At 40.6% G+C, this 24,815-nt stretch overlaps 1 protein-coding gene across 2 annotated transcripts in view; it reads left to right on the forward strand.

Moving 5' to 3' along the window:
• The window catches only part of LOC122661159 (protein SABRE), a 128,014-nt gene that overhangs the window by 22,721 nt on the left and 80,478 nt on the right, over positions 1-24,815 (forward strand). Inside the window, exons 4-8 of one of the 2 annotated variants that reach the window (XM_043856489.1) lie at positions 4,085-4,350; positions 20,460-20,679; positions 21,279-21,449; positions 21,566-21,643; positions 23,995-24,246. In XM_043856489.1, coding sequence (XP_043712424.1) covers positions 4,085-4,350; positions 20,460-20,679; positions 21,279-21,449; positions 21,566-21,643; positions 23,995-24,246 — 987 coding nt within the window. Of the gene's footprint in view, positions 1-4,084; positions 4,351-20,459; positions 20,680-21,278; positions 21,450-21,565; positions 21,644-23,994; positions 24,247-24,815 lie in introns of those variants that run through there. The other variant, XM_043856490.1, reaches the window with a different exon arrangement.

The following is a 24,815-nucleotide window of genomic DNA, read 5'->3' on the forward strand; positions in this document are numbered from 1 at the left end:
GCATAAGTTCATAAGTCATAACTCATAGTCCATAATACTTGTCAACAAATATTAAAAAATTTAATGTAGAAGCACTTCAATTGATACTTTATGACTACCAAAACAATTGTATAGCTATGTAATATTTTTCCCCTAACCCTAATATTTTTCTCATAATTAAAAACAATTTGTTAAAAATAATTTTCATATAAATATTGACCTAACACAACAAAATTGAAATGATTAAACATAATATATATCTAATGCACCTCTAAAACATATAGAAATTACTTTTGTATTTTTTCATGATTTTTCAAACCAAAACCTCATATTTTTCCTTATTTATTTCTTTTTTTTTGAATTTTTAAATGTTTTTCTTAATTTTCGATAATAAAATTAATTATTTATGGGCAGAAAAATATTTTCGACACCATGAAGCCATAGATCGGCCATTGGTGTCTAACATATATTTAATTGATCCCCATCCAATTTATATTACCCCTAAATTTTTCCTATTTTTGTTAAAGGAAAATTAATTTTTTAAATCAGAAATTAAAAAAATAAAATACATATGGAAATGACACCGTGAGGTTGTAGATTGACCTCAGGTGTCTAACATATAATAATATCATCACCATCCAACAAGTATTGAACATAGTATTTTAAAAAAAAATAGTTTTAGAGAAATTTTTTTTTTTTTAACCTTAAAAAGTGAAAAATCCTTCACAAATGTGCTAGGAGGTGTTTCCGACGTGTTTTCGGCGATGATCCGTCGAAAATGATGAAGAACAAGTTGGAAGAGGCTTGGAACTATGCTTAGCAGAGTGGAAGACAAAAAAAAGGAACAAAAGAGTCTCTGTAAGCTCTTGGTCGAAATTCGAGATATGCGAGATTCTGCCTTTTATAGTCACCCTTTAAAGAGTCACATGCATAGTTTGTAACATTTCGGCGATATTTCGGTGACATACCGATACCGAAATATCATGAAATGTCGACCAAATTTATACTTTTTTCATTTCGTATGGTCATCTTGTCTCGGTAGTGTCGAGATATCCGAAATATGCCGATATATCGCGAGATTTTGAAGACTGTACCCTTTGGCCACCAACATTGCCTTGTACCTCTCAATCGCACCATTTGTCCGATACTTGATTGTGTAGACCCACCTGCATCCAACTGGAACTCTCCCCCAAAGAAGATTTACTAGTTTCTAAGTACCATTTTTGTCAAGAGCCATCATTTTCTCAGACATAGCTTGCTTCTACTTTGGGTCAGACATAGCCTTAGTGACATTCTTGGGAATGGAAACAGAGGAGAAGGCAATAGTGAAAGCAAGCCTGTAGGAGAGAAAGCATCATAGGAAACAAACTGGGCAATAGGATTAGTGTAAACTCTCTTTCCTTTTCTAATGGAATAGGAAGGTCTAAATCAGAAGGAAGAGAAGGATATCACCTGACTGAGGAGGATGGAGCTCAGGAGGGACTTACAGATAGCAGGTTAGTAGCACCTTGACTGGTATGTTTCAGATGTAGCCTTTGTTGGTTTGAGAGTCGAGTTACCTTCTTGCTTCTCTTTTTCTCTTTCTTTGGACTATTGTATGCCAGGCACAATCACTTGAGAGTCAAAGGTAACTCGACTCTCAAACCAACAAAGCGTTCTTTGATACCAACTTGGAAGTTGAGAAGTGCAAGGAAACAAGGAGAAATATGGAAGTAGAAGGTTGAAGAAGGAGGAGGAGAAGAAGAAGAAGAAGAGAAGATGGTGCAATGTTGTGTATTGGAGTATTGTCTCCAACACACCTCTATTACTTCACTAATAATATGAAAGGAATTACATACACCTCCCTAGGGAGGTAAAAGGTAAAAAAGGTAAATTACAATGCAAGACAACTAGTTAACAGACTAGTTCCTAAAATACCCTTACTACACAAATTCTAATAGGGGAGGCAATGGTTAAAGACTCTCTAGATAGTGAAACTACGGCGGGGGATGTGGCCTTTGAACGACACCAGTTTCTGCTAGGGGACTAGGGGATCATTGTGTCTAACAAAATATCATGCGAATTTAGAACTGAACATGCCATTGTGGGAGGGGAGCCAAATGGTCTCATCGAGGGTAGAGGTTAGGTGTGGGGGGAGGGAGGCCCAGATCGGGGAGAGAGACTCGCGAGAGGTAGAAGAGAGGAGGTCTAAGCACCATGGGAGATAATGGAGGAGACCTTTGCAGATTTTGGAATACTAGAGGAGTAAACTGAGTGAGATCCTACAACAGAGAGGAGGATACCTAAGGGATGCCAGTGATCTAGCCAGAGAGAGGTTGAATTCCCATCAACAATCATAGAGATGAAGGCTCTTAGGGTGAGGGGGCGGAGGTGGAGGATTTTGTGCCAGACCCAAGAAGAGTCGGCAAGAATAGGAACCGTCCAAATTGACTCAGATTTGAGAAGGTAGGAGTAGACCTAATTGACCTAGATAGAGTCATGTTTAGTGGAAATTTTCCAGAGCAGTTTGAGAATTTCAGCGATGTTAGAATCATAGATTCTGCGGATGCCGAGACCACCTTCATTTTTGGGGAGACAGATGGATTTCCAATTGAGGGGGTGGAGAAATTTGGAGTACTCTTTTCCTTTCCTGAGAAAGGCACATTATAGAGATTCCATGGCTTTAATGGTAGATTTTGGAAGCCCATAAATACCACACCAGTAGATGTAGGAGGATTGGAGAACTGATCTAATCAACTCAACTCTCCCTGCATAGGAAAGGAGTTTTCCTTTCCAGAGTTAAAGCCTCTTTCGAATTAGGTCAAGCATAATGCGGAGTTGTTGTCATTATTGCTGTTTTGTTGTTTTCTTTTTTTACTTTTGGGAAATATTCTCTGGAGGGGGGGGGGAAGAAATGACCGCCCCGCCCCCCATGAAAGGCGGAATTGCCGCCTCCGAGATGCCCGCGCACGCTCTCTCATTGGCTGCTGCGTGTTCGTGGCCCCTGCGCTCCCCCACATAGAACGCTCTCCTATTAATTTTTTATTGATCTTTTGTCTTTGCAAGGATCCATGTAGCCGACCTCATTTAGTTGGGATAAGGCTGAGTTGTTGTTGTACTATAAGGGCAAAGAAGTAAGGTTACAAATTACTTGACACCTTGAGGGGTGTCAATAAGAAAATCCCTATATATATGTGTATGTGTGTGTGAGTATTCCTTGTAATTTATGTTGATGTTACTAGTCTTGGGGGTGGGGGATTTTTTTTGGTGGGTGTGTTGGATTCATACTTTTCCGTTTTTTGGGCGGGTGTGGTGGGGTTGAATCAGCCTCAATGAAAGGAATTTTCTCCAGAATGATTGAACAAGAGGAGACTTAGAAAGAGAAATGTATCCCCCTCCAAAAGTGGGAAAAAACTAAAAAGAGAAAACTTATACGTTCTTGGTTTTGGCTATAACTTTCTCAGATGACAACAGATTATGAGACTTTGTGCTTTAATGTGGTAACTGGAAAAACTCAGCACTGACACCAAATCGGATGGGCTTACCTGGAAGTTGATCCCATTGCTTTCGGTATTTGGTCAGTTCTGTTTGATTTTTCAGACGGTACTTATTTTGGGGTCTGTATTGCCATAGTAGCTTTGGGAAACAGCTCTGCAAAGTGAGGGTAAGGCTGTGTACATTGTACCCTCTCCAGACCCTGCAGTGGCAGGAGCCTCATGCACTGGGTACGCCCTTTTATTGCCGCAGTAGCTGATTCTACTTTGCTTCGGCTTAGATGTATTTGCTTTCTTCCTCTTTGCCATTATAAATTTATACTTCTATTGAATACAAATCTCTTTACAGTAAACAAAGGTTGATGAATACCTTTTATGGAAGAGGGGAACGGACACTCGCCGCATATTAAACTGGGATTTATTTGAACCCCTCTATTGCACCACTTCTTGGATAATATGTTCTTCATCTCATCAATTTTATCCTGTTTGTTATGTATCGAAGGTTATAGAATTTGTATCTTGCCATTTTATTATTACAAGCACACATGCATTCAGGTTTTTCTTTTCCCATATATGATCTTAGGAGGCTCATTAATTGCCATGTCTTGTAATACTGTTTATCTTTGTTACAGACACCTAGAGCTTCTGTTGAAGTTAAAGATCTAAGAGTTGACTTATCTAAAGATGGTGGGTCCAAGCCAACTTTATTCGTCAAGCTGCATTTTCTTCCTTTGCTTGTTCACATGGGTGAACCACGGCTAAGTTATGACCAATCATCCAATTCTAATCAAGAAGGATATATTTCTGCTGCCCAAGCATCTTATACTATGATGGAGAGGGCCTCTGCACCTTTTGTCTGTGAGGAATTATCACTTTCTTGTGAATTTGGCCACGATAGGTGAGTTTTAAGCTCATCTTCCTGATTCTTATGCTTAACCCTGATGTAGAACTAATTTCTATTTGGTCAACTTCAACTTCAAGATAGTTCAAATTTTCATGCTTAACTACAACTTAGTCCCCACAAGTTTAAAGAAGTTTCAAATTTTGAGAATTATTCTCTTCTAATAAAAATATGCTTTTTTATTAATAGTGGGAAAATGTTGCAGTAGCACTGGACTGGTTAGACTAGCATGGCTGGGTTGTTTATACTTGATTTTGTTACAGCTATAAAACCAGCAATGTTGTATATAGCAGAATGTTGGGTCATAGTTGTCGAGGCGTCGCCTAGGTGTCCAGGGAGATTTCTAGGTGCCTAGGCAACTGCTGCCTTATTGTAGGGCCCCTTGCACTGGTTTAATTGGTATCAAACCAGGTTCTGACACTTATTTATGTCAAACATCATTTAAATAAGTGTTTTTTATATTTGTTATTTCATTTACTTAAGATATTGTTTATAAATAAGCAAATATCCCTCTATTTGAATCCAATAAAAATAGTTAAAAAAATTAAATTCCAAAAGGGTAAAAAGTTAACCCTCCAGTTCAAGAACAAATTCTCAATTTTTGGCGGTAGGTGAAATTTTCTACTTTATAATGTTGGAGTTTTTCTCAAATCTAAAAATTTCATAAATTTTAATATGGTAAAACATTGCTAAAATCCAAAAGTGCGGTAAAATATTCATTTGTTTCGATATTTAAAAAAATATTTTCATTCAGAGCGATTTTGACAGCATTTGCGCACACCAAATTAGGTTTGACCAGAACATAACTCCTTCAACATAAATCAGATTCAAGCAATCTTGGATTTGTTGGAAAGCTGGTTTTGTGTTCTACTTAATACAAAAACTCTCATGTAAAAATAAAATCATTTGATTAATCAAATTTCTTAGAGAACAAAAACATTTCTCTAAATCGAGAGCAGGTTAATTACTTATTGATAAGATCATATTTTCAATGAACAGTATAAACCAAATGTGAGACTAGGTATGGCTGAAAATAACCAATTCCAAGATCAGATAAACCAAATGTCTGTTTTGATTGTTTCAAACTTCCAATAGCTTGCTTCTTCAGTTTTGCTGTTTTCTATTTCTATGTTGATTTTTGATGACTTGATGTGACTCAATGTGGATTTTTGATGACTTGATGTGGCTTAATGTTGTTTTTTGATGATATAAGGTACATATTGTAGCATACTAAATAATGTTAGAAAAGAAGGGAAATAAAAAGTAACACTTGGGCGCCTGGTCGCCTAGGCAACGCTTTGGCGGGCACCTTATCGCCTAAGCACTTAGAGCCTTAGACACCCCTCCAACGCCTTGGATCGCCTTGCCGCCTTGACAACTATGTGTTGGGTGACAAAGAAACAGCACATAAATAGAATTAGTGTAGCTGAGATAAGGATAACAACCAAGAAAATAACAATTACTTAATGAAATAAAATATCTCAAACTAACCTAAGAAAGAAATTCTGTTTTACTGCTTCTTACCCATAGTTTAGGCCCATTATAAATGGCCTATCACAAAGAAAACCCATTGGACCTGTAATAATTTCAAAGCTAGAAACAACCAACAAAGATGAAGTAGAATAAGGAGAGAAGAAGAGAGAACCAAGAGAGAGAAGATGAGAAATAGATGGCAGCAAAAAGAGTACTACTGATTGGAGATAATTGTGTAAGCTACAATCGATAGTGGTGTTATGTATTTATTATCAAGACTATGTCAAAATTACTAGTATACTTTCACTGCTTAGGTAACACATCCATAAGAAACATCAACAACAACAACCACAACAACCACATCCTAGGTTTATCCCAACTAAATGGGTTCTGTGTGTAGTCATACAAGATACGAGACCTAAGCTATGCATGTCTTTCCTCACCATATCACCTAGGGTTAATTTAGGCCTGCCCCTGGATCTTTTAGATCATTCTATCTGAATCAAATCATTCTTTCGAATTGAGGCATCTTGGGCCTCCGTTGAACATGACCATGCCACCTCAAATGACACTCCCGCAGCTTATCATGTAGAGGGGCTACTCCCTACTCAGCTCTAATATGGTCATTCCTTACTTTATCCTTCCTAGTCTTGCCACACATCCATCTCAACATCCTCATCTCTGCCACACTGTTTATCTATGTGCCGCTTCTCAACTCCCCAACATTCCGTACCATGCATCATAGCCATAGCCGGTCGTATGGCAGTCCTATAAAATTTTCCTTTGAGTTTAAAGGAATAAGCCAATTACACAATACGCCGGTCACACTTCTCCACTTCATCCATCCTATTTTAATTCTTTGGCCTACATCATCCTCTTTATCACCTTATTTCTTACGATAGAGCCTAGATATCTAAAATAATCACTTTGAGGGATCTCCTTATCATCAATAATGACCCCCTCATTAATTGTCATAGTGTAGGTAAAGGTGCACACGATGTACTCTATAGTTATCAAGGTGGCAAGGCAACCATGCCGTATTAGAGGGTCCAAAATAAAGGCGACACCGACAAGGCGGCAAGACGCCCATCTAGGCGCCCAAGGAGCTTGGACGCCTAGGCGATGCCTTGATAACTATGATGTACTCGGTCTTTGTTCCACTTATGTTGAGACCTTTTGATTATAAGGTAGATCTCCATAACTCCAACTTGGCGTTAATACCTGCTTTTGTCTCATCCACCAACATAATATCATCAGAAAAAAAACACACCAAAGAATATCATCCCTGAATGTCTCTAGTTAGGTTATTCAATGTAAGCGCAAACAAATAAGGGCTTAAGGCTGATCCTTGATGTAGCCCAAGCGTAGTTGGGAACTCATTACTTTGACCTCCCACGGTTCTTACATTGTTCACCATGCTATCATACATATTTAGATGTTATCCTTCTCTTCTGTAGTATGTGCTAGATTAGCTCTCTAGGGACTCTGTCGTGGGAATTTTCAAGGTCAAAAAAGACCATATGGAGATCCTTCTTGCCCTCTCTATACCTTTCCAGGAGTCTCCTAAGTAAGAATATAGCTTCCATCATGGACCTACCTGGCATAAAGCCAAATTGGTTCTCCGTAGTAGTTTCCTTCCTTAGGTGGGTATCCATAACCCTCTCCCATAGCTTCATCGTATGACTCCTAAGTTTTATGCCTCTATAGTTGTTGCAGCTCTGAATAACACTTTTATTTTTGTAGATCGGGACCACAATGCTTTTCCTCCATTCATTTGGCATTTTCTTTGTAGTCAAAATCTTGTTAAACAGCTTGGTAAGCCAGGTTAAACCAAAGAGACCTAGGCTCTTCCTCACTTCTAAAGGGACTCCATTTGGGCCTGGTGTTTTGCCTACTTTCATCTTTCTTGAAAGCTTCTTTGACTTTAGAAATCCTAATTCTACGGATATATCTACGACTTGTGGTGTCGCGATGGGTAATACAGCCCTATGAGGTATTATTACTCGATAAGTCTTCATTTAGGAGGGTGCAAAAATACTCATTCCATCACTTCATAATGTCTACATCCCTTATTAGTACTTTACCATCTTCACTTTTAATAGATCTAACATGGTCGACATCTCTACTCATCCTTTCTCTTGCTTTAGCTATCTTATATATAGCTTTTTCCCTTTCCTTTGTGTTTAGATTGTTGTAAAGATCATCATATTTCCTCGCCCTTGCTTTCCCCACAATCTTCTTAGCTTTATTTCTGTCGGAAATATACCTTTTTTGATCCTCTACACCCATAAGACACATAACACCCTAATAAGAAAGGACATTACAAGTATGCACTTATGATGGTAACTCTTAAAACTCCCTCAAGCTGGAGCATTAATATCACCCATGCCGAGCTTGGAACATTCCTGAAGAAACCCACTTTTAAATATGGCTTTGGTAAACAAATCATCGAGCTGTTGACTAGAGCTAACAAACAGAGTGGAGATTTCCTTCATCACAACATCCCTTACAAAATGACAATCAACTTCAATATGCTTAGTCCTTTCATGAAAAAATTGGATTATTGGCATTATACATGGCAGCTTGATTATCACAATGCATGTTGATACCCTGATTAGTTGGAAAGCTAAGCTCTTGAAGAAAAGATTTTAACCACATCAACTCAGCTGCAGTATGAACAGCTCTATATTCAGCTTAAGCACTAGACTTTGCGACAATTGTTTGTTTCTTACTCCTCCTGGTGATCACCATCAAATGTACAATAACCAGTAGTAGAACTCCTATCCCCTTCAGCACCAGCCCAGTCAGAAGTAGAGTAATTGTTGCAATATGAGCACAAGGGTAATTTTGTCTTATGAGGGTATTATTGTCTTGTACTCGTTTCTAGAACATTCTTCTTATTATTATAAATAAGTGGGCTGTGTGTCACATTGACACAATTCCCGAGGTTGGTTTCATCATGGTATCAGAGTAGGCAGGGGTCAAGGTATTGAGTCCCTCTGGGAGCGGGTAGGTGTTAAAAAATTATTTATCCACCCGTGTCCCCCTTTGGATAGTCCGCCGTGTTAGAGCTCCTATATGATATACATATTGTTTCCTCCTTTTCCTACAAGGTCAGCCTTCTAGAGGAAGCAGTTTCATAATGGCATCCAGAGCCAAGAGAAATCGACCTAGGGTTTCGAGTTCCTATGCGTAAGAACACAATCGCCGCTAGTCACCAGATTTCCGCCACACTACCACTACCGCAGTAGATTCGGCTTCCACCCACCACCACCCCTTCCGCCTCTCTCTCTCCTCTCGGCCTTTCCTCTCTCCCTCTCTCTCTCTCTCTCTCTTTTGCAACTCTCTCTCGCGTCTCTCTTTCTCCCGCGAGACCTCCAAACCACCACTGCCACTTCCCTTTCCGCCTTTCACCACCCCACCTCTGCCACCTAGTGGCCCCTTTTTTTCTCGGTTTTTAGGGGTCGCCCCGTCTGATTTCTGCCTTCTTCCTCCCTTGGTGGTTCGTTTATCCCACCAAGGGTTCTTTTTCCTTGCTATTATGCGGTAAATCTCCTCCTACATTTTTTGGAGATTTCTTTTATTTGGTATTTCCAATTTTTGGATTAATTTTTTTTTTGTCTCTGCAATCAGCGGCTATGTCGGATGACGAAAATTCTACTATTTCCTCTGGACAGGGTGGTTCCTTGTGCCCTGTGAACATGATTTTCCCACTTTCTAGACAAATTCTGTCAAGCTTGATGGGAACAATTATCTTATGTGGTCCAGATCTGTTTCTCTGGCTGTGGGTTCCCGTGGTTTGATTGGCACCTCTGTTCGACCCTCTATTGCTAGTAAAGCTCGGGACAAATGGGACATCGATGAGTGCTTAGTGATGTCCTTTCTCCTTAGTTCTATTGATCAATCCATCTCCCACAGTTATCTTCTTTTGGAGAATGCTGCTGTTGTTTGGAGTATTGCCAAAGAAACCTATTCTAAGGTTAGCAATGCTGCCCAGTGTTATGCCCTATGCCGGAAGATTCATACTATTACTATGGAGCAAAAGGACTCGACTCTCAGTCAGTACTATAATACCATGTGGGGTATTTGGCAAACTCTGGATTTCTATGGAAAATTTTTGGCTACCTGTCAGGCTGATGCTATGGCTTATTGCAAGTGGGAAGAGAGCCTGCGGGTCTATGATTTTCTGGCTGGCCTCAATATGGAGTATGATCAGATTCGATCCCATGTGCTTAATCGGGATCCGTTTCCTTCTCTGGAACAAGCATATGCCATTGTGGCTTCTAAGGAGAGCCGTTGGGATGCCATGGTTCATCCTCAACCTATGGAACGTGCTGCCCTTTATACTACCCTTACTTCTGGGACTGCCAAGGGGGCCTCTACTGCTACAGCTTCTGGTTCTTCTTGTGCCCCTGCTACATTTACTAAACCACCGATCAAGTGTGACTATTGTGGCAAGGAGCGTTGCACCCATAGTACAAAAACCTGTTTTGTCTCGGTCGAGATTTCGAGTATCTCGGTCGAGGCGAAACGAAATGCAACACCGAATTGAAAAAATGCAAAATTTCGAAAATTTCGGTCATCTTGTTTCGGAAATTTCGAAAATCTCGGTCATTTGGCCTTTTACACCCACAGAAAAAATACCATATTTCGATGAATTTCATTGAAATTTCGGTATCTTGGAAATTTCGGTCAGACCAAAACACCGAAATGAAACGAGATTTTAAACCTTGGTCACACTAAGGATCGGTGTTGGAAACTCCATGGTCGCCCACCCGAATCTTGTGGGAGGGGTCAGCCACGGTCTGGGGACACTGCTGCCCATCAATCTGTCACTGAGGAAGATTCATCTGATGCACCTCTCTTTTCTGATGAGCTGACCAACCTGCGCCGTTTGATGTCTCGGCTTGAGTCTCAGAATTCAGCACCTTCGACCCATGCTAGTGTTCTCTTTGCCACTACTGCCTCCTCCTCTGCTAGCTCTGCACTCGCTTCAGGTATTTGGTTTTGTGGTCATAGCTCCTCTGGTAACCAGGTTCCTTGGATTGTAGACTCTGGAGCTTCAAACCACATGACCGGTTTCCCTTCCTATTTTTCCCATTATTCTCCTTTGGATGGAAATAATAAAGTTAGGGTTGCCAATGGTTCTTTTTCTCCAATTTCTTGGAAAGGCCTTATTAAATATTTCCCTTCTCTGTCATTGTCTTCTGTTCTTCATGTTCCAAATTTTGCTACTAATCAATTATCTATTAGTAGTATTACTCGTGAGCTGAATTGTAAGGTAATTTTTTTCCCTTCTCATTGTGTGTTTCAGGACTTGGAGACGGGCAGTACGATTGCATGTGGTAGGATGGAAGGTGGCCTGTACCTGTTGGAGCAGCCTCCTATAGCGTTATCTACTGTGGCTTCTCTCCCAGGCTCTTCTTTTAAAGCTCTTACTGATTTGCAGACTTGGCATCGTCGATTAGGCCATCCTCCTTTAGGAACTCTTGCACATTTATTTTCTGAGTCTTGTAATTTGAACAATTTTCAATGTGACTTGCATTCTTACAAAGCAAACCAGACATACCTATCCTATTTTTGATAAACGGAGTTTGGTTCCCTTTAGTTTAATTCGCTCTGATGTGTGGGCCCCTGCCTGAATTGTTTCTTCTTCTGGTTATCGTTGGTTTGTGGCCTTTATCGATTGTTATAGTAGAACTATTTGGGTGTAATTACTGCAACAAACAAGTGATGTGTTTCATGTTTTTCAGAATTTTCATAATATGGTTCGTAATCAGTTTGATGCCAAAATCAGAATTCTTCGGTCTAACAATGGCACTGAGTACTCTTTGGGAATTTTTCAGTCTTATTTTTCTGCTCATGGGATTATCCATCAAACCTCCTGTGTTAATACTCCAACTCAAAATGGGGTTGCGGAGAGGAAAAATCGTCATCTCCTTGAGGTAGCTAGGTCTTTACTTATTTCCATGAATGTGCTTGTCCGTTTCTGGGGGGATGCTGTTGCTACGGCTACATTTCTTATTAATCGGGTTCCCTCTCGTGTTGAGTAATAAAAGCCCCTTAGAAACTCTTCTTGGCACGATTACTTTTCTTGTTCCTCCTAAAATTTTTGGGTGTGTTGCTTTTATTTGAAATCATCATGTCCATGGGAAATTAGATCCCCGGGGTCTTCGGTGTATTTTTCTAGGATACTCTGCAACCCAAAAGGGTTACAAATGTTATCACCCGTCTTTTGGGAAAACTTTTGTCTCTATGGATGTTGTCTTTCAAGAATCTGTTCCCTTCTATTTCGTCCCTCTTCAAGGGGAGTCTGTTGCAAGGGAAGAGGTCCTTCACTGTATTCCTTCTATAGGACTGCCATGGGAAGAAGAGGAAGTTCTTGAGGATGGTGTTACTAGTCAGGAACAAGAGTAAAGCCCAAGTGTGGTTTCTATTTACGCGAGACTCCTGAGGTTCCTACTCAGGGGGAGAATACTCCTATTCCTGTGGATTCCACAGTTCAGCCAGTTCGAGAAAATAAGCTTCTGGGAGAAAAGCAAGTTAAAACATATTCTAGAAAGAGGAAGCAGGAGCAGCTCAGGCCTACTACCATCCCTCCTACTCAATTGACTGAAACGGTTCCAGGTCCTATCAATCCTGTTATCTCTGGTAAGCAATTATCTATCCCAGTCAGTGATCCTACTCTGGACCTTCCTATTGCTGTTAGGAAAGGTAAATGTAGCTGTACTCATCATCCCATATCTAATGTTGTCTCATATGACTCTTTGTCTCCCTACTTTCCAGACTTTTCTTGCTTCTTTGTCCTTTGTTTCCATCCCTAACTCTTGGCAGGAAGCAGTGGCACACTCGGATTGGAAAGAAGCTATGGAGGGAGAGATGAGAGCCCTAGGCAAAAATAATACATGGGATTTGGTTCAGCTACCATCGGGAAAGAAAGCTGTAGGGTGTAAATGGGTATTTGCAGTGAAACATAGAGCTGATGGGAGCATTGGGAGATATAAAGGCAGGCTTGTTGCTAGAGGTTTTACCCAGACTTATGGAATTGACTATCAGGAGACGTTTGCTCCAGTGGCCAAGATGAATACTATGAGAGTGCTCCTGTCATATGCTGTAATGGAATTTATTTCAGCTTGATGTAAAAAATGCTTTTTTGCATAGTGAATTAGCTGAAGAAGTCTACATGGATATTCCCCCTGGTTTTGATTCTCAGAAGACTCAAGGAAAGGTTTGCAAGCTCAATAGAGCTTTTTATGGACTCAAGCAATCTCCTAGAGCATGGTTTGGGAGATTTCACAAAGCCATGATCTCCGTTGGGTTCAAGCAAAGCAATGTAGATCACACTTTATTCATTAAGAGGACTACTACTTACGTGATTATGGTAATTGTGTATGCGGATGATATAGTCATCACAGGGAGTAATCAGGAGGAGATTGAGTCATTAACGAAATTCTTGGGCACTGTGTTTGAAATAAAAGATCTGGGTAAGCTTAGGTACTTTCTGGGTATCGAGGTTGCCTACTCCAACAAAGGAATCTCTCTATCACAAAGGAAGTACACCATAGATCTTTTGACCGAGACAGGTATGCTTGGGTGTAAGCCAGCTGAATCTCCAGTTGAACCAAATTGTCATCTCCGGTCCAAAGGAGGAGAGCCAGTGAATAGGGAGCAGTACTAGAGAGGAGACTTATTTATCTGTCTCACACTTACCCAGACATTGCCTTTGCAGTAAGTCTAGTAAGCCAATATATGCATGATCCCTACTCTACTCATATGGATGCAGTTTATAGAATGTTGAGGTATTTGAAGGCTACTCCTGGAAATGGGATTTCGGTTTCTCCTTATGGTCACATGAAGGTTGAAACCTATATTGATGCTGATTGGGCTGGTTCCCCAGATGATAGACGTTCCACTTCGGGCTACTGTACTTATGTGGGAGGTAATCTTGTCACTTAGAGGAGCAAGAAATAGACAGTTGTAGCTCGATCTAGTGCAGAGGCTGAGTTTAGGGCAATGGCCCAAGGTATATGTGAAGTTCTTTGGCTCCAAGGGTTGTTGCAAGATCTTGGTATTCAGGTTGAGATGCCAATGCAGTTGTACTCTGATAGTAAATCTGCATTTAGCATTGCTCATAATCCTGTTCATCACGATAGAACAAAGCATGTGGAGATAGATTGTCACTTCATCAAGGAGAAGCTGGAAAATGGTCTAAGTATACATTACCTTTGTTCCTTTGGATGATTAGTTTGCTGATGTTCTTACCATTGTTAGCAAGTTGGGCATGATTGACATCTATGCACCAACTTGAGGTAGAGTGTTGTAATATGGGTACAAGGGTAATTTTATCTTATGAGGGTATTATTGTCTTGTACTCGTTTCTAGAACATTCTTATTATTATAAATAAAGTGGGCTGTGTGTCACATGGACACAATTCATTCACACAATTCTCGAGATTGGTTTCATCAGTAACCGATAAGATCAACATGTCCATGGGGTTTTTAATTGAGACATTTTCCTAGAGCACCCTTAAGACACCATAGAATGTGACACACAACCTTCCAATGAGCCTTCTTAAGCAACTCTATGAACTGGCTTATAACACCCACTACAAAGATATGGCCTAGTCCTGGTGAGATAAATAAGTTTACCAACCAACCGCTGATATTGATGCTTGTTTGCAAATTACTTACCACCACAGGTCACAAGCTTCCGTTGAAGATTCATATTGTTGTAATATGGGTCCAAGGGTAAATCTGTCTGTGGGGGTATTCTTGTATGCGGGTTTTTAGTCCCACATTGCTTAGTTATAGTTTTGTCATATGATTTCAATATTATAAATAAAGGAAGGGCTATGATCACATTGATCAAGCCAGTATTCACGGAATTCCACATGGCATCAGAGCCAAAAATATTCTGGGGATATAGGAATTACGATGTTTTTTCTTTTTTTCTTTTTTCTCTCTCTCTTCTCCTTCGTGTTTCTACCCTAAGGCCAACCACCACCGCCAGCCTCCTCCACCTGCGCTAGCCCTCCGACACCACCAGCAGCCTTTCGCCAGCCCTCCGCCACCACCAGCAATCCTCCGCCACCTCCACTGGCCCTTCTTTTCCTCCCGCCAGGCCCTCCCACCCCTTCCGTCACCACCGCCAGCCCTCCCAGGGTCTCCCCTCTTCTTCCATCTCCACCGCAAGCCCCCCCACCTCTCGCCTTCCTTTCTTTCTCGCGAGAGGGTCTCCCTCACCTTGCCGTTAATTTTTTCCCACCCTTGGTGGTGAGTTGACTCCCACCAAGGGTCCTTTTTTCCTCCATATGATTTAATTATTTTTGGAGGCCTTGTTTTTTGAGTTCTGCGATTTTTCCCAGCCACCATGCCTGACGCTTCGGAGATCACCTCTGCTTCTTTTGGTTCTGATGGTTTGTCGCAACGTGATTTTATTCCGTTTCCTTTGAACACCATCAAGTTAAATGGAAGCAATTATCTTATGTGATTTCGTTCCTGTTTATTTGCGATTGATTCTCGTGGCTTGTTTGGCTGCATCACGGGCACCACGGTCAGGCCTACAGAGACTGGTTCTGCACAGGATCGCTGGATGAATTTTAATTTCTTGGTAATGTCGGTTCTGGTTAATTCAATGGACCAAGACATTGCTGGGCGGTACCTTCTTCTTGACTCGGCTGCAAAAATATGAAAGACAGCTAAAGATACTTATTCTCAAGTTGGGAATGCTGCCCAATGCTATGAACTCCGTCAAAAAATTCATTCTACCAAACAGATGGAGTTTACACTTTCTCAGTATTACAATACCATGTGTACGATGTGGCAACAATTGGATTTTCTGGGCACCTTCACTGCCACCACTGATGTTGATGCCACGGCCTACCGCAAGTGGGAGGATGGTTTACGCATCTTTGATTTCTTGGCAGGGCTGAATATTGAGTTTGATCATATTTGGTCAAATATTTTGAATCGGGAACCTCTCCCAACTCTTGAACAGGCCTATGCGATCCTTTCAGCTAAGGACAGTCGACGAACAGCCATGGTTCACCCAGTTACTCAGGAGAGATCGGCTCTTTTTTCTGGGTTACAGTCTGCCTGTGGGGGTTCTTCCCGTTCTACTAGCACTGATCGGTCGTCTGGCGATCGCCCTTCCATTAAATGCGATCACTGTGGGAAGGAATGGCATACGAAGGACCGCTGTTGGAAACTTCATGGTTGCCCTGCAGACACTCGAGGGTGTGGTAGGGGTGGTTCCAATCTGTCCAATAATAGCCATGCTCATTACTCATTAGTCAACTACTAAGGATCAGCCTGATCATTCTCTGCCACAGGTTATGGCGGATTTGTAAAATTTACGGGATATGGTGACTCGTCTGGCACGTCTTCTTCAACATCTGTATCTCCTTCCATGGCTGCCTCGGCTTTGTCTCTGCCTACTAATCCCAATACACCTTCCACAGGTATTTCATTTGGTGGGACTTGTACCTCGGTCATGCCCGATTCTTGGGTAATTGACTCAGGGGCAACCGACCATATGACCGGTTCTTCCTCTTTTTATTCCACTTATTTTCCTTTATCTGGTCATAATAAGGTTCGAGTTGCTGATGGGTCTCTTTCTCCTATCTCGGGAAAGGGATCTGTGCAGTGTTCTTCATCTCTTACTCTTTCATCTGTGTTACATGTTCCGAAGTTCACTACTAATTTGCTTTCCATTAGTAGCATAACTAAGGATTTAAGCTGCAAAGTAACATTTTTTCCAACCCATTGTTTATTTCAGAACTTGGAAACGGACAGTATGATTGCATGTAGTAAGGTGGTTGGTGGTTTGTGCGTGCTTGACGGTTCTCGGGCAGCTTTGACATCTCAGCCTGCATCTTCTGATTTTGATTCTGCACTCTTTGAATTGAATAATTGGCATCGTCGTTTGGGCCATCCTCCGTTTGGTAGTTTGTCCGCTTTATTTCCTAGTTTAGTGAAGAGATGTAATAAACATAATTTTTCTTGTGCTGCTTGCACTTTGGCAAAGCAAACTCGAAGCATTTTTCCAATTTCTGACAAAGAAGCTTGCATCCTGTTGGTTTGATACATTCTGATGTGTGGGGCCCTGCCTGTTGTGTGTCTAGCTCTGGATTTCGATAGTTTGTCACTTTCATTGATTGTTTCAGCCGGACGACTTGGGTATATTTGATGCATAGTAAAAGTGACGTTTTCACCTGTTTCACTTTATTCCATAAGATGGTCGAGACACAGTTCGATGCCAAGGTCATGATTCTCAGGTCCGATAATGGGAAGGAGTATATGGACGGTGCCTTTCGGTCTTATTTGGACTGCCATGGGATCATTCACCAAACCTCTTGCGTTGATACTCCCGCTCAAAATGGGGTGGCTGAACGCAAGAACCACCATCTTTTGGAGGTTTTTCGTTCTCTAATGTTCACTATGGTTGTTCCTCCTCGTTTTTGGAGTGATGCTGTCTTTACAGCTGCATATCTTATCAATCGGCTTCCCTCCCGTGTTTTGGATGGTCGCTGCCCCTTGGATGTGCTCTGTGGGAAATCAACCTTTGTTGTGTCTCCCAAAGTCTTTGGCTGTGTCGTGTTTGCCAGGAATCATCATGTACACAGCAAATTTGATCCCAAGGGACTGAGATGCATATTTCTAGGTTATTCTGCTACCTAGAAGGGTATAAATGCTATCATCCTCCTACTTGGAAAGTGTTTGTCACTATGGATATAGTGTTCCGGGAGTCTGAGGCTTACTTTAAACAGCCGGAACCTCTGTAGGGGGAGATTATAAGTGGTGAAGAGGTCCCGCTGATTGCTCATCTAGACATTGAAACACCTACTATAGAGGATACCTCTGTTGAATTCGAAGAGTGGGTTACTAGTCAAGAACAATAAGTGGGACAGCTACAACAAGAAAAACTTGTGTACACTCGGGGAACTGATTTTCCTCTGGACGGCCCTCTATACAAAGAGACCACCACCACTGATCCTACTCAATCGGCATCTGTTCCTGCTCCAAGTCTTGCTCTTAGTCAGATTTCTGGTAAGCCCCCTATTGGTCCCAAGATAAAGACTTATAGGTTGCAAATGGGTCTTTGTAGTGAAGCGCAAGGCTGATGGCTCAGTGGAGAGATACAAGGCGAGGCTTGTTGCCAAAGGGTTTACTCAAAACCCAAGGTATTGACTACCAAGAGACCTTTGCTCCTGTAGCAAAGATGAATACTGTACGGGTTATTATCTCTTGTGCTGTGAATCGAGGATGGGAACTCCAACAACTTGAAGTGAAGAATGCCTTCTTGCATGGAGATCTGGAAGAAGATGTCTACATGGAGATACCTCCTGGTTTTACTTCTTCAAAAACTCAGGGAAAGGTATGTAAACTGAAAAAGGCTCTGTATGGTCTGAAATAGTCACCTAGGGCTTGGTTTGGCCGGTTCCATAAGGTTATGATTGCTTATGGGTACAAGCAGAGCAATGCTGATCATACGTTGTTTGTGAAGAAGGTAGGACAACAAGTAACAATGTTAATTGTCTATGTTGATGACATAGTGATCACAGGCAGTGATGCACAGGAAATATAGAAGTTGAAGGCTTATTTGGGCACCGAGTTTGAAGTCAAGGAATTGGGTAGATTAAGGTATTTCTTAGGGATTGAGGTTGCCTATTCAGCTAAGGGCATATCTCTCTCTCAAAGGAAATATACCTTAGATTTGTTACAAGAGACAGGAATGCTTGGGTGTAAACCAGCAGATACCCCCCTTGAGCCCAACACACATTTGAAGAGTAAGGACGGGGACCCGGTGGACAAGGGGCAGTTATCAGAGGTTAGTTGGCCGATTGATCTACCTCTCACATACTCGGCCGGATATCACATTTGTTGTAAACCTTGTCAGTGAATACATGCATGATCCTCACTCTTCTTACTTAGAAGCAGCATATAGAATTCTTCGTTACCTTAAGTCATCTCCTGGAAAAGGAATTTTGTTCTCTCCTCATAGCCACCTCCGGATAGAAGCATACACTGATGCAGATTGGGCTGGTAGTCCTGATGATAGGAAGTCCACATCCGGGTATTGCACATTTGTTGGAGGTAATTTAACTACTTGGAGAAGCAAAAAACAAGCTATTGTGGCTTGATCTAGTGCTGAAGCCGAATTCTGAGCTATGGCACAGGGTATTTGTGAGCTTCTTTGGCTCAAAGGGCTTCTTCAAGATTTGGGGATGAGTGTTGATCTTCCTATGCGACTCTACTGTGACAGCAAGTCAGCAGTCAGCATTGCTCACAACCCGGTCCAACATGATCGGACCAAACATGTTGAGATTGACCGGCACTTCATCAAAGAGAAGTTGGAACAAGGAATTATTTGTATTCCATTTATTCAGTCTAGTGAACAGTTGGCTGATATCCTCACCAAAGGAATCAGTACAAAATTGTTTTTTTCCTATTATTAGCAAAGTTGGGCACGTTTGATATGTATGCACCAACTTGAGGGGGAGTGTTGTAATATGGGTTCAAGGGTAAATCTGTCCATGGGGGTATTCTTGTATGTGGGTTTTTAGTCCCACATTGATTAGTTATAGTTTTGTCATATGATTTCAATATTATAAATAAAGGCTGGGCTATGATCACATTGATAAAGCCAGTATTCACGGAATTCCACACATGATTATCAACAGTGTTCCATGTAAATATCCACCATCATCATCATCATAAGAAACCCTAGTTGTTCATATTCTATCAGCTAGGGTTTCACACAAAAGTAAAACAGCATAGATTGTTGCAAACCACAACAAAGGAAAGCACTAATGGGACTCTCAAACCAAGAAGATGGATCAAAACTGAGGGTTGTTCAATGCTCTGATACCATGTAACAGTTTCAGACCTAGAACAACCAACAAAGATGAAGTATACCCTCACTACTTGTGTAACACACCCATAAGATACGTTAACACCCTAATAAAAAGAGATATTTCAAGTATGCCCTTACGATTGTAACTCTTAATAGGACCAAAGGCCCGGCACATATATAACCCAATCCGAGGCTTATTTCCACTAAAATAAGCCCACATATGTGATTTATGTGCATCTGTACTCTTACCTATTGAGGTTCCTATATGCCAATTTACTAGAATATTCCTGTTCTCTTGGACTAAAATACACTTATCTGTTATAGGTAGTGCTTGATCATTTATCATTGCATTGTGGTTGTAGTGCAGTTTGCTCTGCTTGTTTTGAGCACCTCAAGTTTGAAAGAAGAAATTATCTGGATCCATTCTCAAACAATTCAGCTAAATGTTTTTGAAGGGCAGCTGCAAACCTGACACATCCACACTCATTTTCTGGGCTTTGTACTGGCAGTGTGAAAAGTAGAGATGGATTTTGATGTCATAGGAAACACTATGAAAAATGGATAATATCAAGTCTGAATTTTCTCGTGTAGTGGGAAATAGGGGTGTGTTATGGAAGAATTCTATCACTGCTGGAAACTCAGCTTTTGATCATTAATGTGTGCTGGTTTATGAAAAACTTTCTAATTTTAGTTGACTTTTGTGTTTTGAATTCTAAAACAGTGGTCTTGGTAATGGTTTATTTATTAGTTAACATTTTATTTCGTTCTTTGGTCACAGGGAAATAGGTGTTGTTATCAAGAATGTGGATATTACAAGTGGAGAAGTCGTTGTAAACCTAAATGAGGAGTTCTTTCTCAAAAAGAGAACTTCAGAAACCATTCCTCAGGAAGATGTAGTTGGAGGGACAACTTTAGACTCTGGTGTAGCTAAAAAGTTGCAAAAGAAGCAAAATGCGGTTATGTCTCTTAAGAAGTACACTTCTGTGTTTCCAGAAAAGGTTAGTGGGTTTTAATACAGAAATTAATGGGAAATTGAGTAGGCATATTAAAAAAGTGGAATATTGTGTAGCACCTGTCTGGTCTCTGGGCCCCCTCCTCTTCTCTCCATATCTTTCTTGCAGTTCCACTATCATTATTTAGCTGCTGCTGATTTTTTCATTTAGGATTAGGTAGTCCTAAAAGTTTGATAAATTTGCTTGTGATACTATTTTCTCGCCAAGAGCAATCTCTGTATTGACCCAATATGCATGATCTTGGTACTTTGACCATGAAATCCCTCCTATTTTAGATGAGTATGAGGTTACTTTTTTCTCTACTCACATCTATTGTAATTCTTTTGGTTGAATCCTATGTGTTGGAGTAAATCTTCTTGTTCTTGGCTTCTATAAAACAAAGTTGCCGTCTTTTAACAATTACCAGAAAAGGTTGCTGTATTTAACAATTATAACAAAAGTTTCTCTGGAACTGTTCCCTATTTGTTGGTTTATCAGGGGGACATGCATTGTTCTGGACTTGAAAATAATTGGGTGTGGTAATTTTTTTCTTTCTTGGCAATGGATTGGAAATCAAGTTAACAAAATTTATTTTTCTCTGGAAGGTTAGCTTCAGTATGCCAAAACTGGATGTGAAGTTTGTGCACCGGGGGCAAGACCTTTTTGTTGAGAATAATGTCATGGGCATTCATCTGAGAAGCAGCAAATCAGTGTCTAATGAAGACATGGGAGAGAGTACACGCCTTGATGTTCAGATGGATTTCAGTGAAATTCATGTACCCAGTTGGTTTTTCTTTAAAATTTCTGTAGATATTAGTAGAATATCGATGCAGTGTATAGCTTGTCCTTTTTTTTATTTAAAATATTAATCAGTTTGCCATTGGATTTTCAGCTTCTTAGAGAAGGCGGTACTTCTGTCCTGGAGATACTGAAAGTTGCTCTTGTTTCTTCTGTTTGCGTTCCAACTCAGGCAAGCCTTTAGTGTTGCAATTATTTTAGTACCAAGTTTATGTTCTACAGCAGGAATAAATATCTGTTAAATTGAATGATTATGGACTATTGCTATTATTTTCCTTCTGTTTTTGTTGTTTGCTTCATGCCTTCATTCACTATTTCTCTTTCCTTGAATTTGTTTTTTCTAAATTTAACCATGTCAATGTGGATGGGTTACACTGTTACAGCTGGTTACTCCTTGGCTTGGCTTGGACATGGAACCTGCACCTTGAAATTCCTTGTTATAACTCTTTGTTGTTATTGTCTGAGAGGAGGTCCATACAATAGTTTCAATTTGGATGTTTCTTAACTTCCAATTGCTGTTGTTGCACCTCTCCTGCCCTTTGAGTTGAAGTTTGGACCCCAGGCAGCAACGTTATCAAACATGAAACACCTTCTTTAGCTATTCCTTGAAGTTCATTCCCTTGTTTCCTTAAGTTGCTTGCGAGTTGACTAGACCAGATTGTTGGCATTCGTATTGGGTTGGCTCCTACTCTCCTACTAATCAAAGGCTTCCACCTCGAGCATTTGACAAAATCAACGGTTGAAAGCAAAGGATTTCAAAGATAGGTTGCTTGTGGCAATCATGTCAACTTGGGAATTGGATCGGGAGCATGGACTGGTTGGCCAGTGCTGCCAATACGGTTCTTTGTGGTTGAAATCATTTTTGACCCGTGTTAATTCTGATATCCCTTCATCTCTTAAACTGAACCCTGATTGATGAAAATATAATTGGGCCCCTCCCTTGACTGGCTACTCGTTTGGCTCATGGATCCAGTGTTGATTAATGTGGCTGAGCTTAATAAGTTCAGTTTCGCAGACTGGGCTGTTGATAGGTTGAATTTCTTATCTTAGAGATTCATCTGCTTGCTGAATCTTGCTACTTGCTAGTACAATCAGCGATGTATTAGGCAGGCCTTCAGTAGTAAGATTTCCTTATATTTTCCATTCTCAACTCTGACAATGGGTATTGCCTTTTGGAACTTTGGGTAGTGAACTGAAGCCTTTCTTGAATTTTGTTATCATTCTGCCTTTGGTTGCAATTTGAGTTTAAGTGTCTGCCTCTAGGCTCCCTACCATAGAACCAAGGAGTAGAGATGACATCTGTCTACCAAGTTAGTTGCCTTACCTTTCTTTGGTTGGGAGGGTAAGGTTAAGGGTAAGGTCCTACCCCAAAAGAAAATGGTAGTGAGGGCAAGGGAAAGAGTCTCTTACCAATTACCTTCCTCTTTACACATCTAAGTTGGGGCCATAGCTTTCAAGGTGTTGCCTAGGCATCTGGGCTCTTTTTTGGGTCCAAGGTGACAACATGCCTTGTTGACAATTCATGATTTTACTTTGATTTATGTTTATTGTTTTTTTTGATGAATGTGCTAATATTATGTGCTATGCTTTGTATATTATATGTTTGTTTCCTAATATTAGGTCATTCCTAGCATCATTATATCATATGGCCTTGATATAGCTTCAATGTTTTCTGTGAATCCTACCCAAAAAAATAAAAAGAATCCCAGAAAAAAAAATCAATGTTGTATGTGAGTGTAATTATATAAAATTATTATTGCTATAATACCTATAATCATATACTGCACGCCTAGGGGACCCAGGCGTCGTCTAGACAGGTGCCTTGTTGCCTAGGCGCCCCTCCAATGACTTGGGTCACCTAGTCGCTGTGACAACTATGGTTGGGACCATCATGTGGTTTTACACGGATGCCAAGGTCCAACCTAGGGATCATTTACCCTTAGCCTATGGGGCAACGGTAAGGACCCCCTACCCCTTTGGGTAAGGTAAGGCCATTACCTAACCCTACTTTATGTTTTGTGGCTTTTTCCTGGTGGTGTGATTTCTATCCCTGTTGACAATGAAATATTTCACCAAATTTGACCGAACTGTGAACACTACCCTAGCCTCCTCCTTGCAACCCCATCAAGGAGGTTGACGATCCCCCACAAATTTTTGCTAGATTTTATCCTATTTTAACTTTTTATCTGCCAGACCTTTTGGTTTTGTCCTCTTCTTCATCTATTCCCCCTTTTTGAAAATGGTGATTTCTTCTGAAGAATGTTTTGTATACTGTAGCTGTGCAGAAACATACTTGGACAGGTTCACATAATTCTGTGATTGCCTTTTTATCTTTGTTGGGTCATAATTTTTCTCTTTGCATATTTCATGTTACCTCCTTTGAGTCTTAATTTCACCCGCATTTCACTTCTTCCCCTTGTGTTTTGTTCATAATGTTTCTAAACATATTTAACATGGAACCTATTAGTGCTGATATCATGGCATGCTTTTCTTTGATTTAAGTCATTATGTCTTCTCTTTCAGATGGCATCAGCTATTACAGCTGAAATTGATATCAAACTCGGTGGTACACAATGTAATGCCATTATAAGCAGATTAACGCCATGGATCCGCCTTCACTTGTCAAAAAAGAAAAAAATGGTACTTCGTGATGAAACCTCTCACCTGGAACTGTCTGAGACAACTGAAGTAAAAGCAATCATGTGGACATGTACTGTTTCAGCCCCGGAGATGACCATTGTGCTTTATAGTGTTATGGGTTTACCATTATACCATGTAAGCTTTGTACTTTGTCAATACTATTGATTTCATTTATCCTTTCTGATGCATGGACATGGATACCAAAGTTAGACTCTTTCATGTGCTCGAGAATATTCGCTTAAAAACTTGGATTTTGAGTCTTGCAAAATGAATTTTCTTTTTCAAGTTAAAGAAATAAATATTTTGTGAATAGGGATGTTTGCAGGGGCTCATGAACTGCTCGACTCCACCAAGCTGGAGCTTGGGCTGGCCATATTCAGAACTTAACTCTGAGGCTCATCTCGTATGTAACTTCATGAGTAGTTTAATTCACATGCCTATAAACTTAATACATGAAAGAAAATGGCCAGGTTTGCCATCTACAAGGAAAAATGGAATTTCGTAATCCCATTTTTCAGTTTTTTTGGGGTGAATAAAGAATTCATTACCAAGAAGCCCCGAAGGGGAAAAAAAGAATTACAAAAGAATCAAAACATGGCAAAGCAGCACCCACCATCAAGAGGATGGGATAGAGGTCTGCAGCAAGGACAATGGCAAACCCCAAGAGACTAATAAGCCTGTTCCTTGGGGAATCAGTAACACTA

This window comes from Telopea speciosissima, chromosome 5 (assembly GCF_018873765.1).
Source record: "Telopea speciosissima isolate NSW1024214 ecotype Mountain lineage chromosome 5, Tspe_v1, whole genome shotgun sequence".
NCBI lineage: Eukaryota > Viridiplantae > Streptophyta > Magnoliopsida > Proteales > Proteaceae > Telopea > Telopea speciosissima.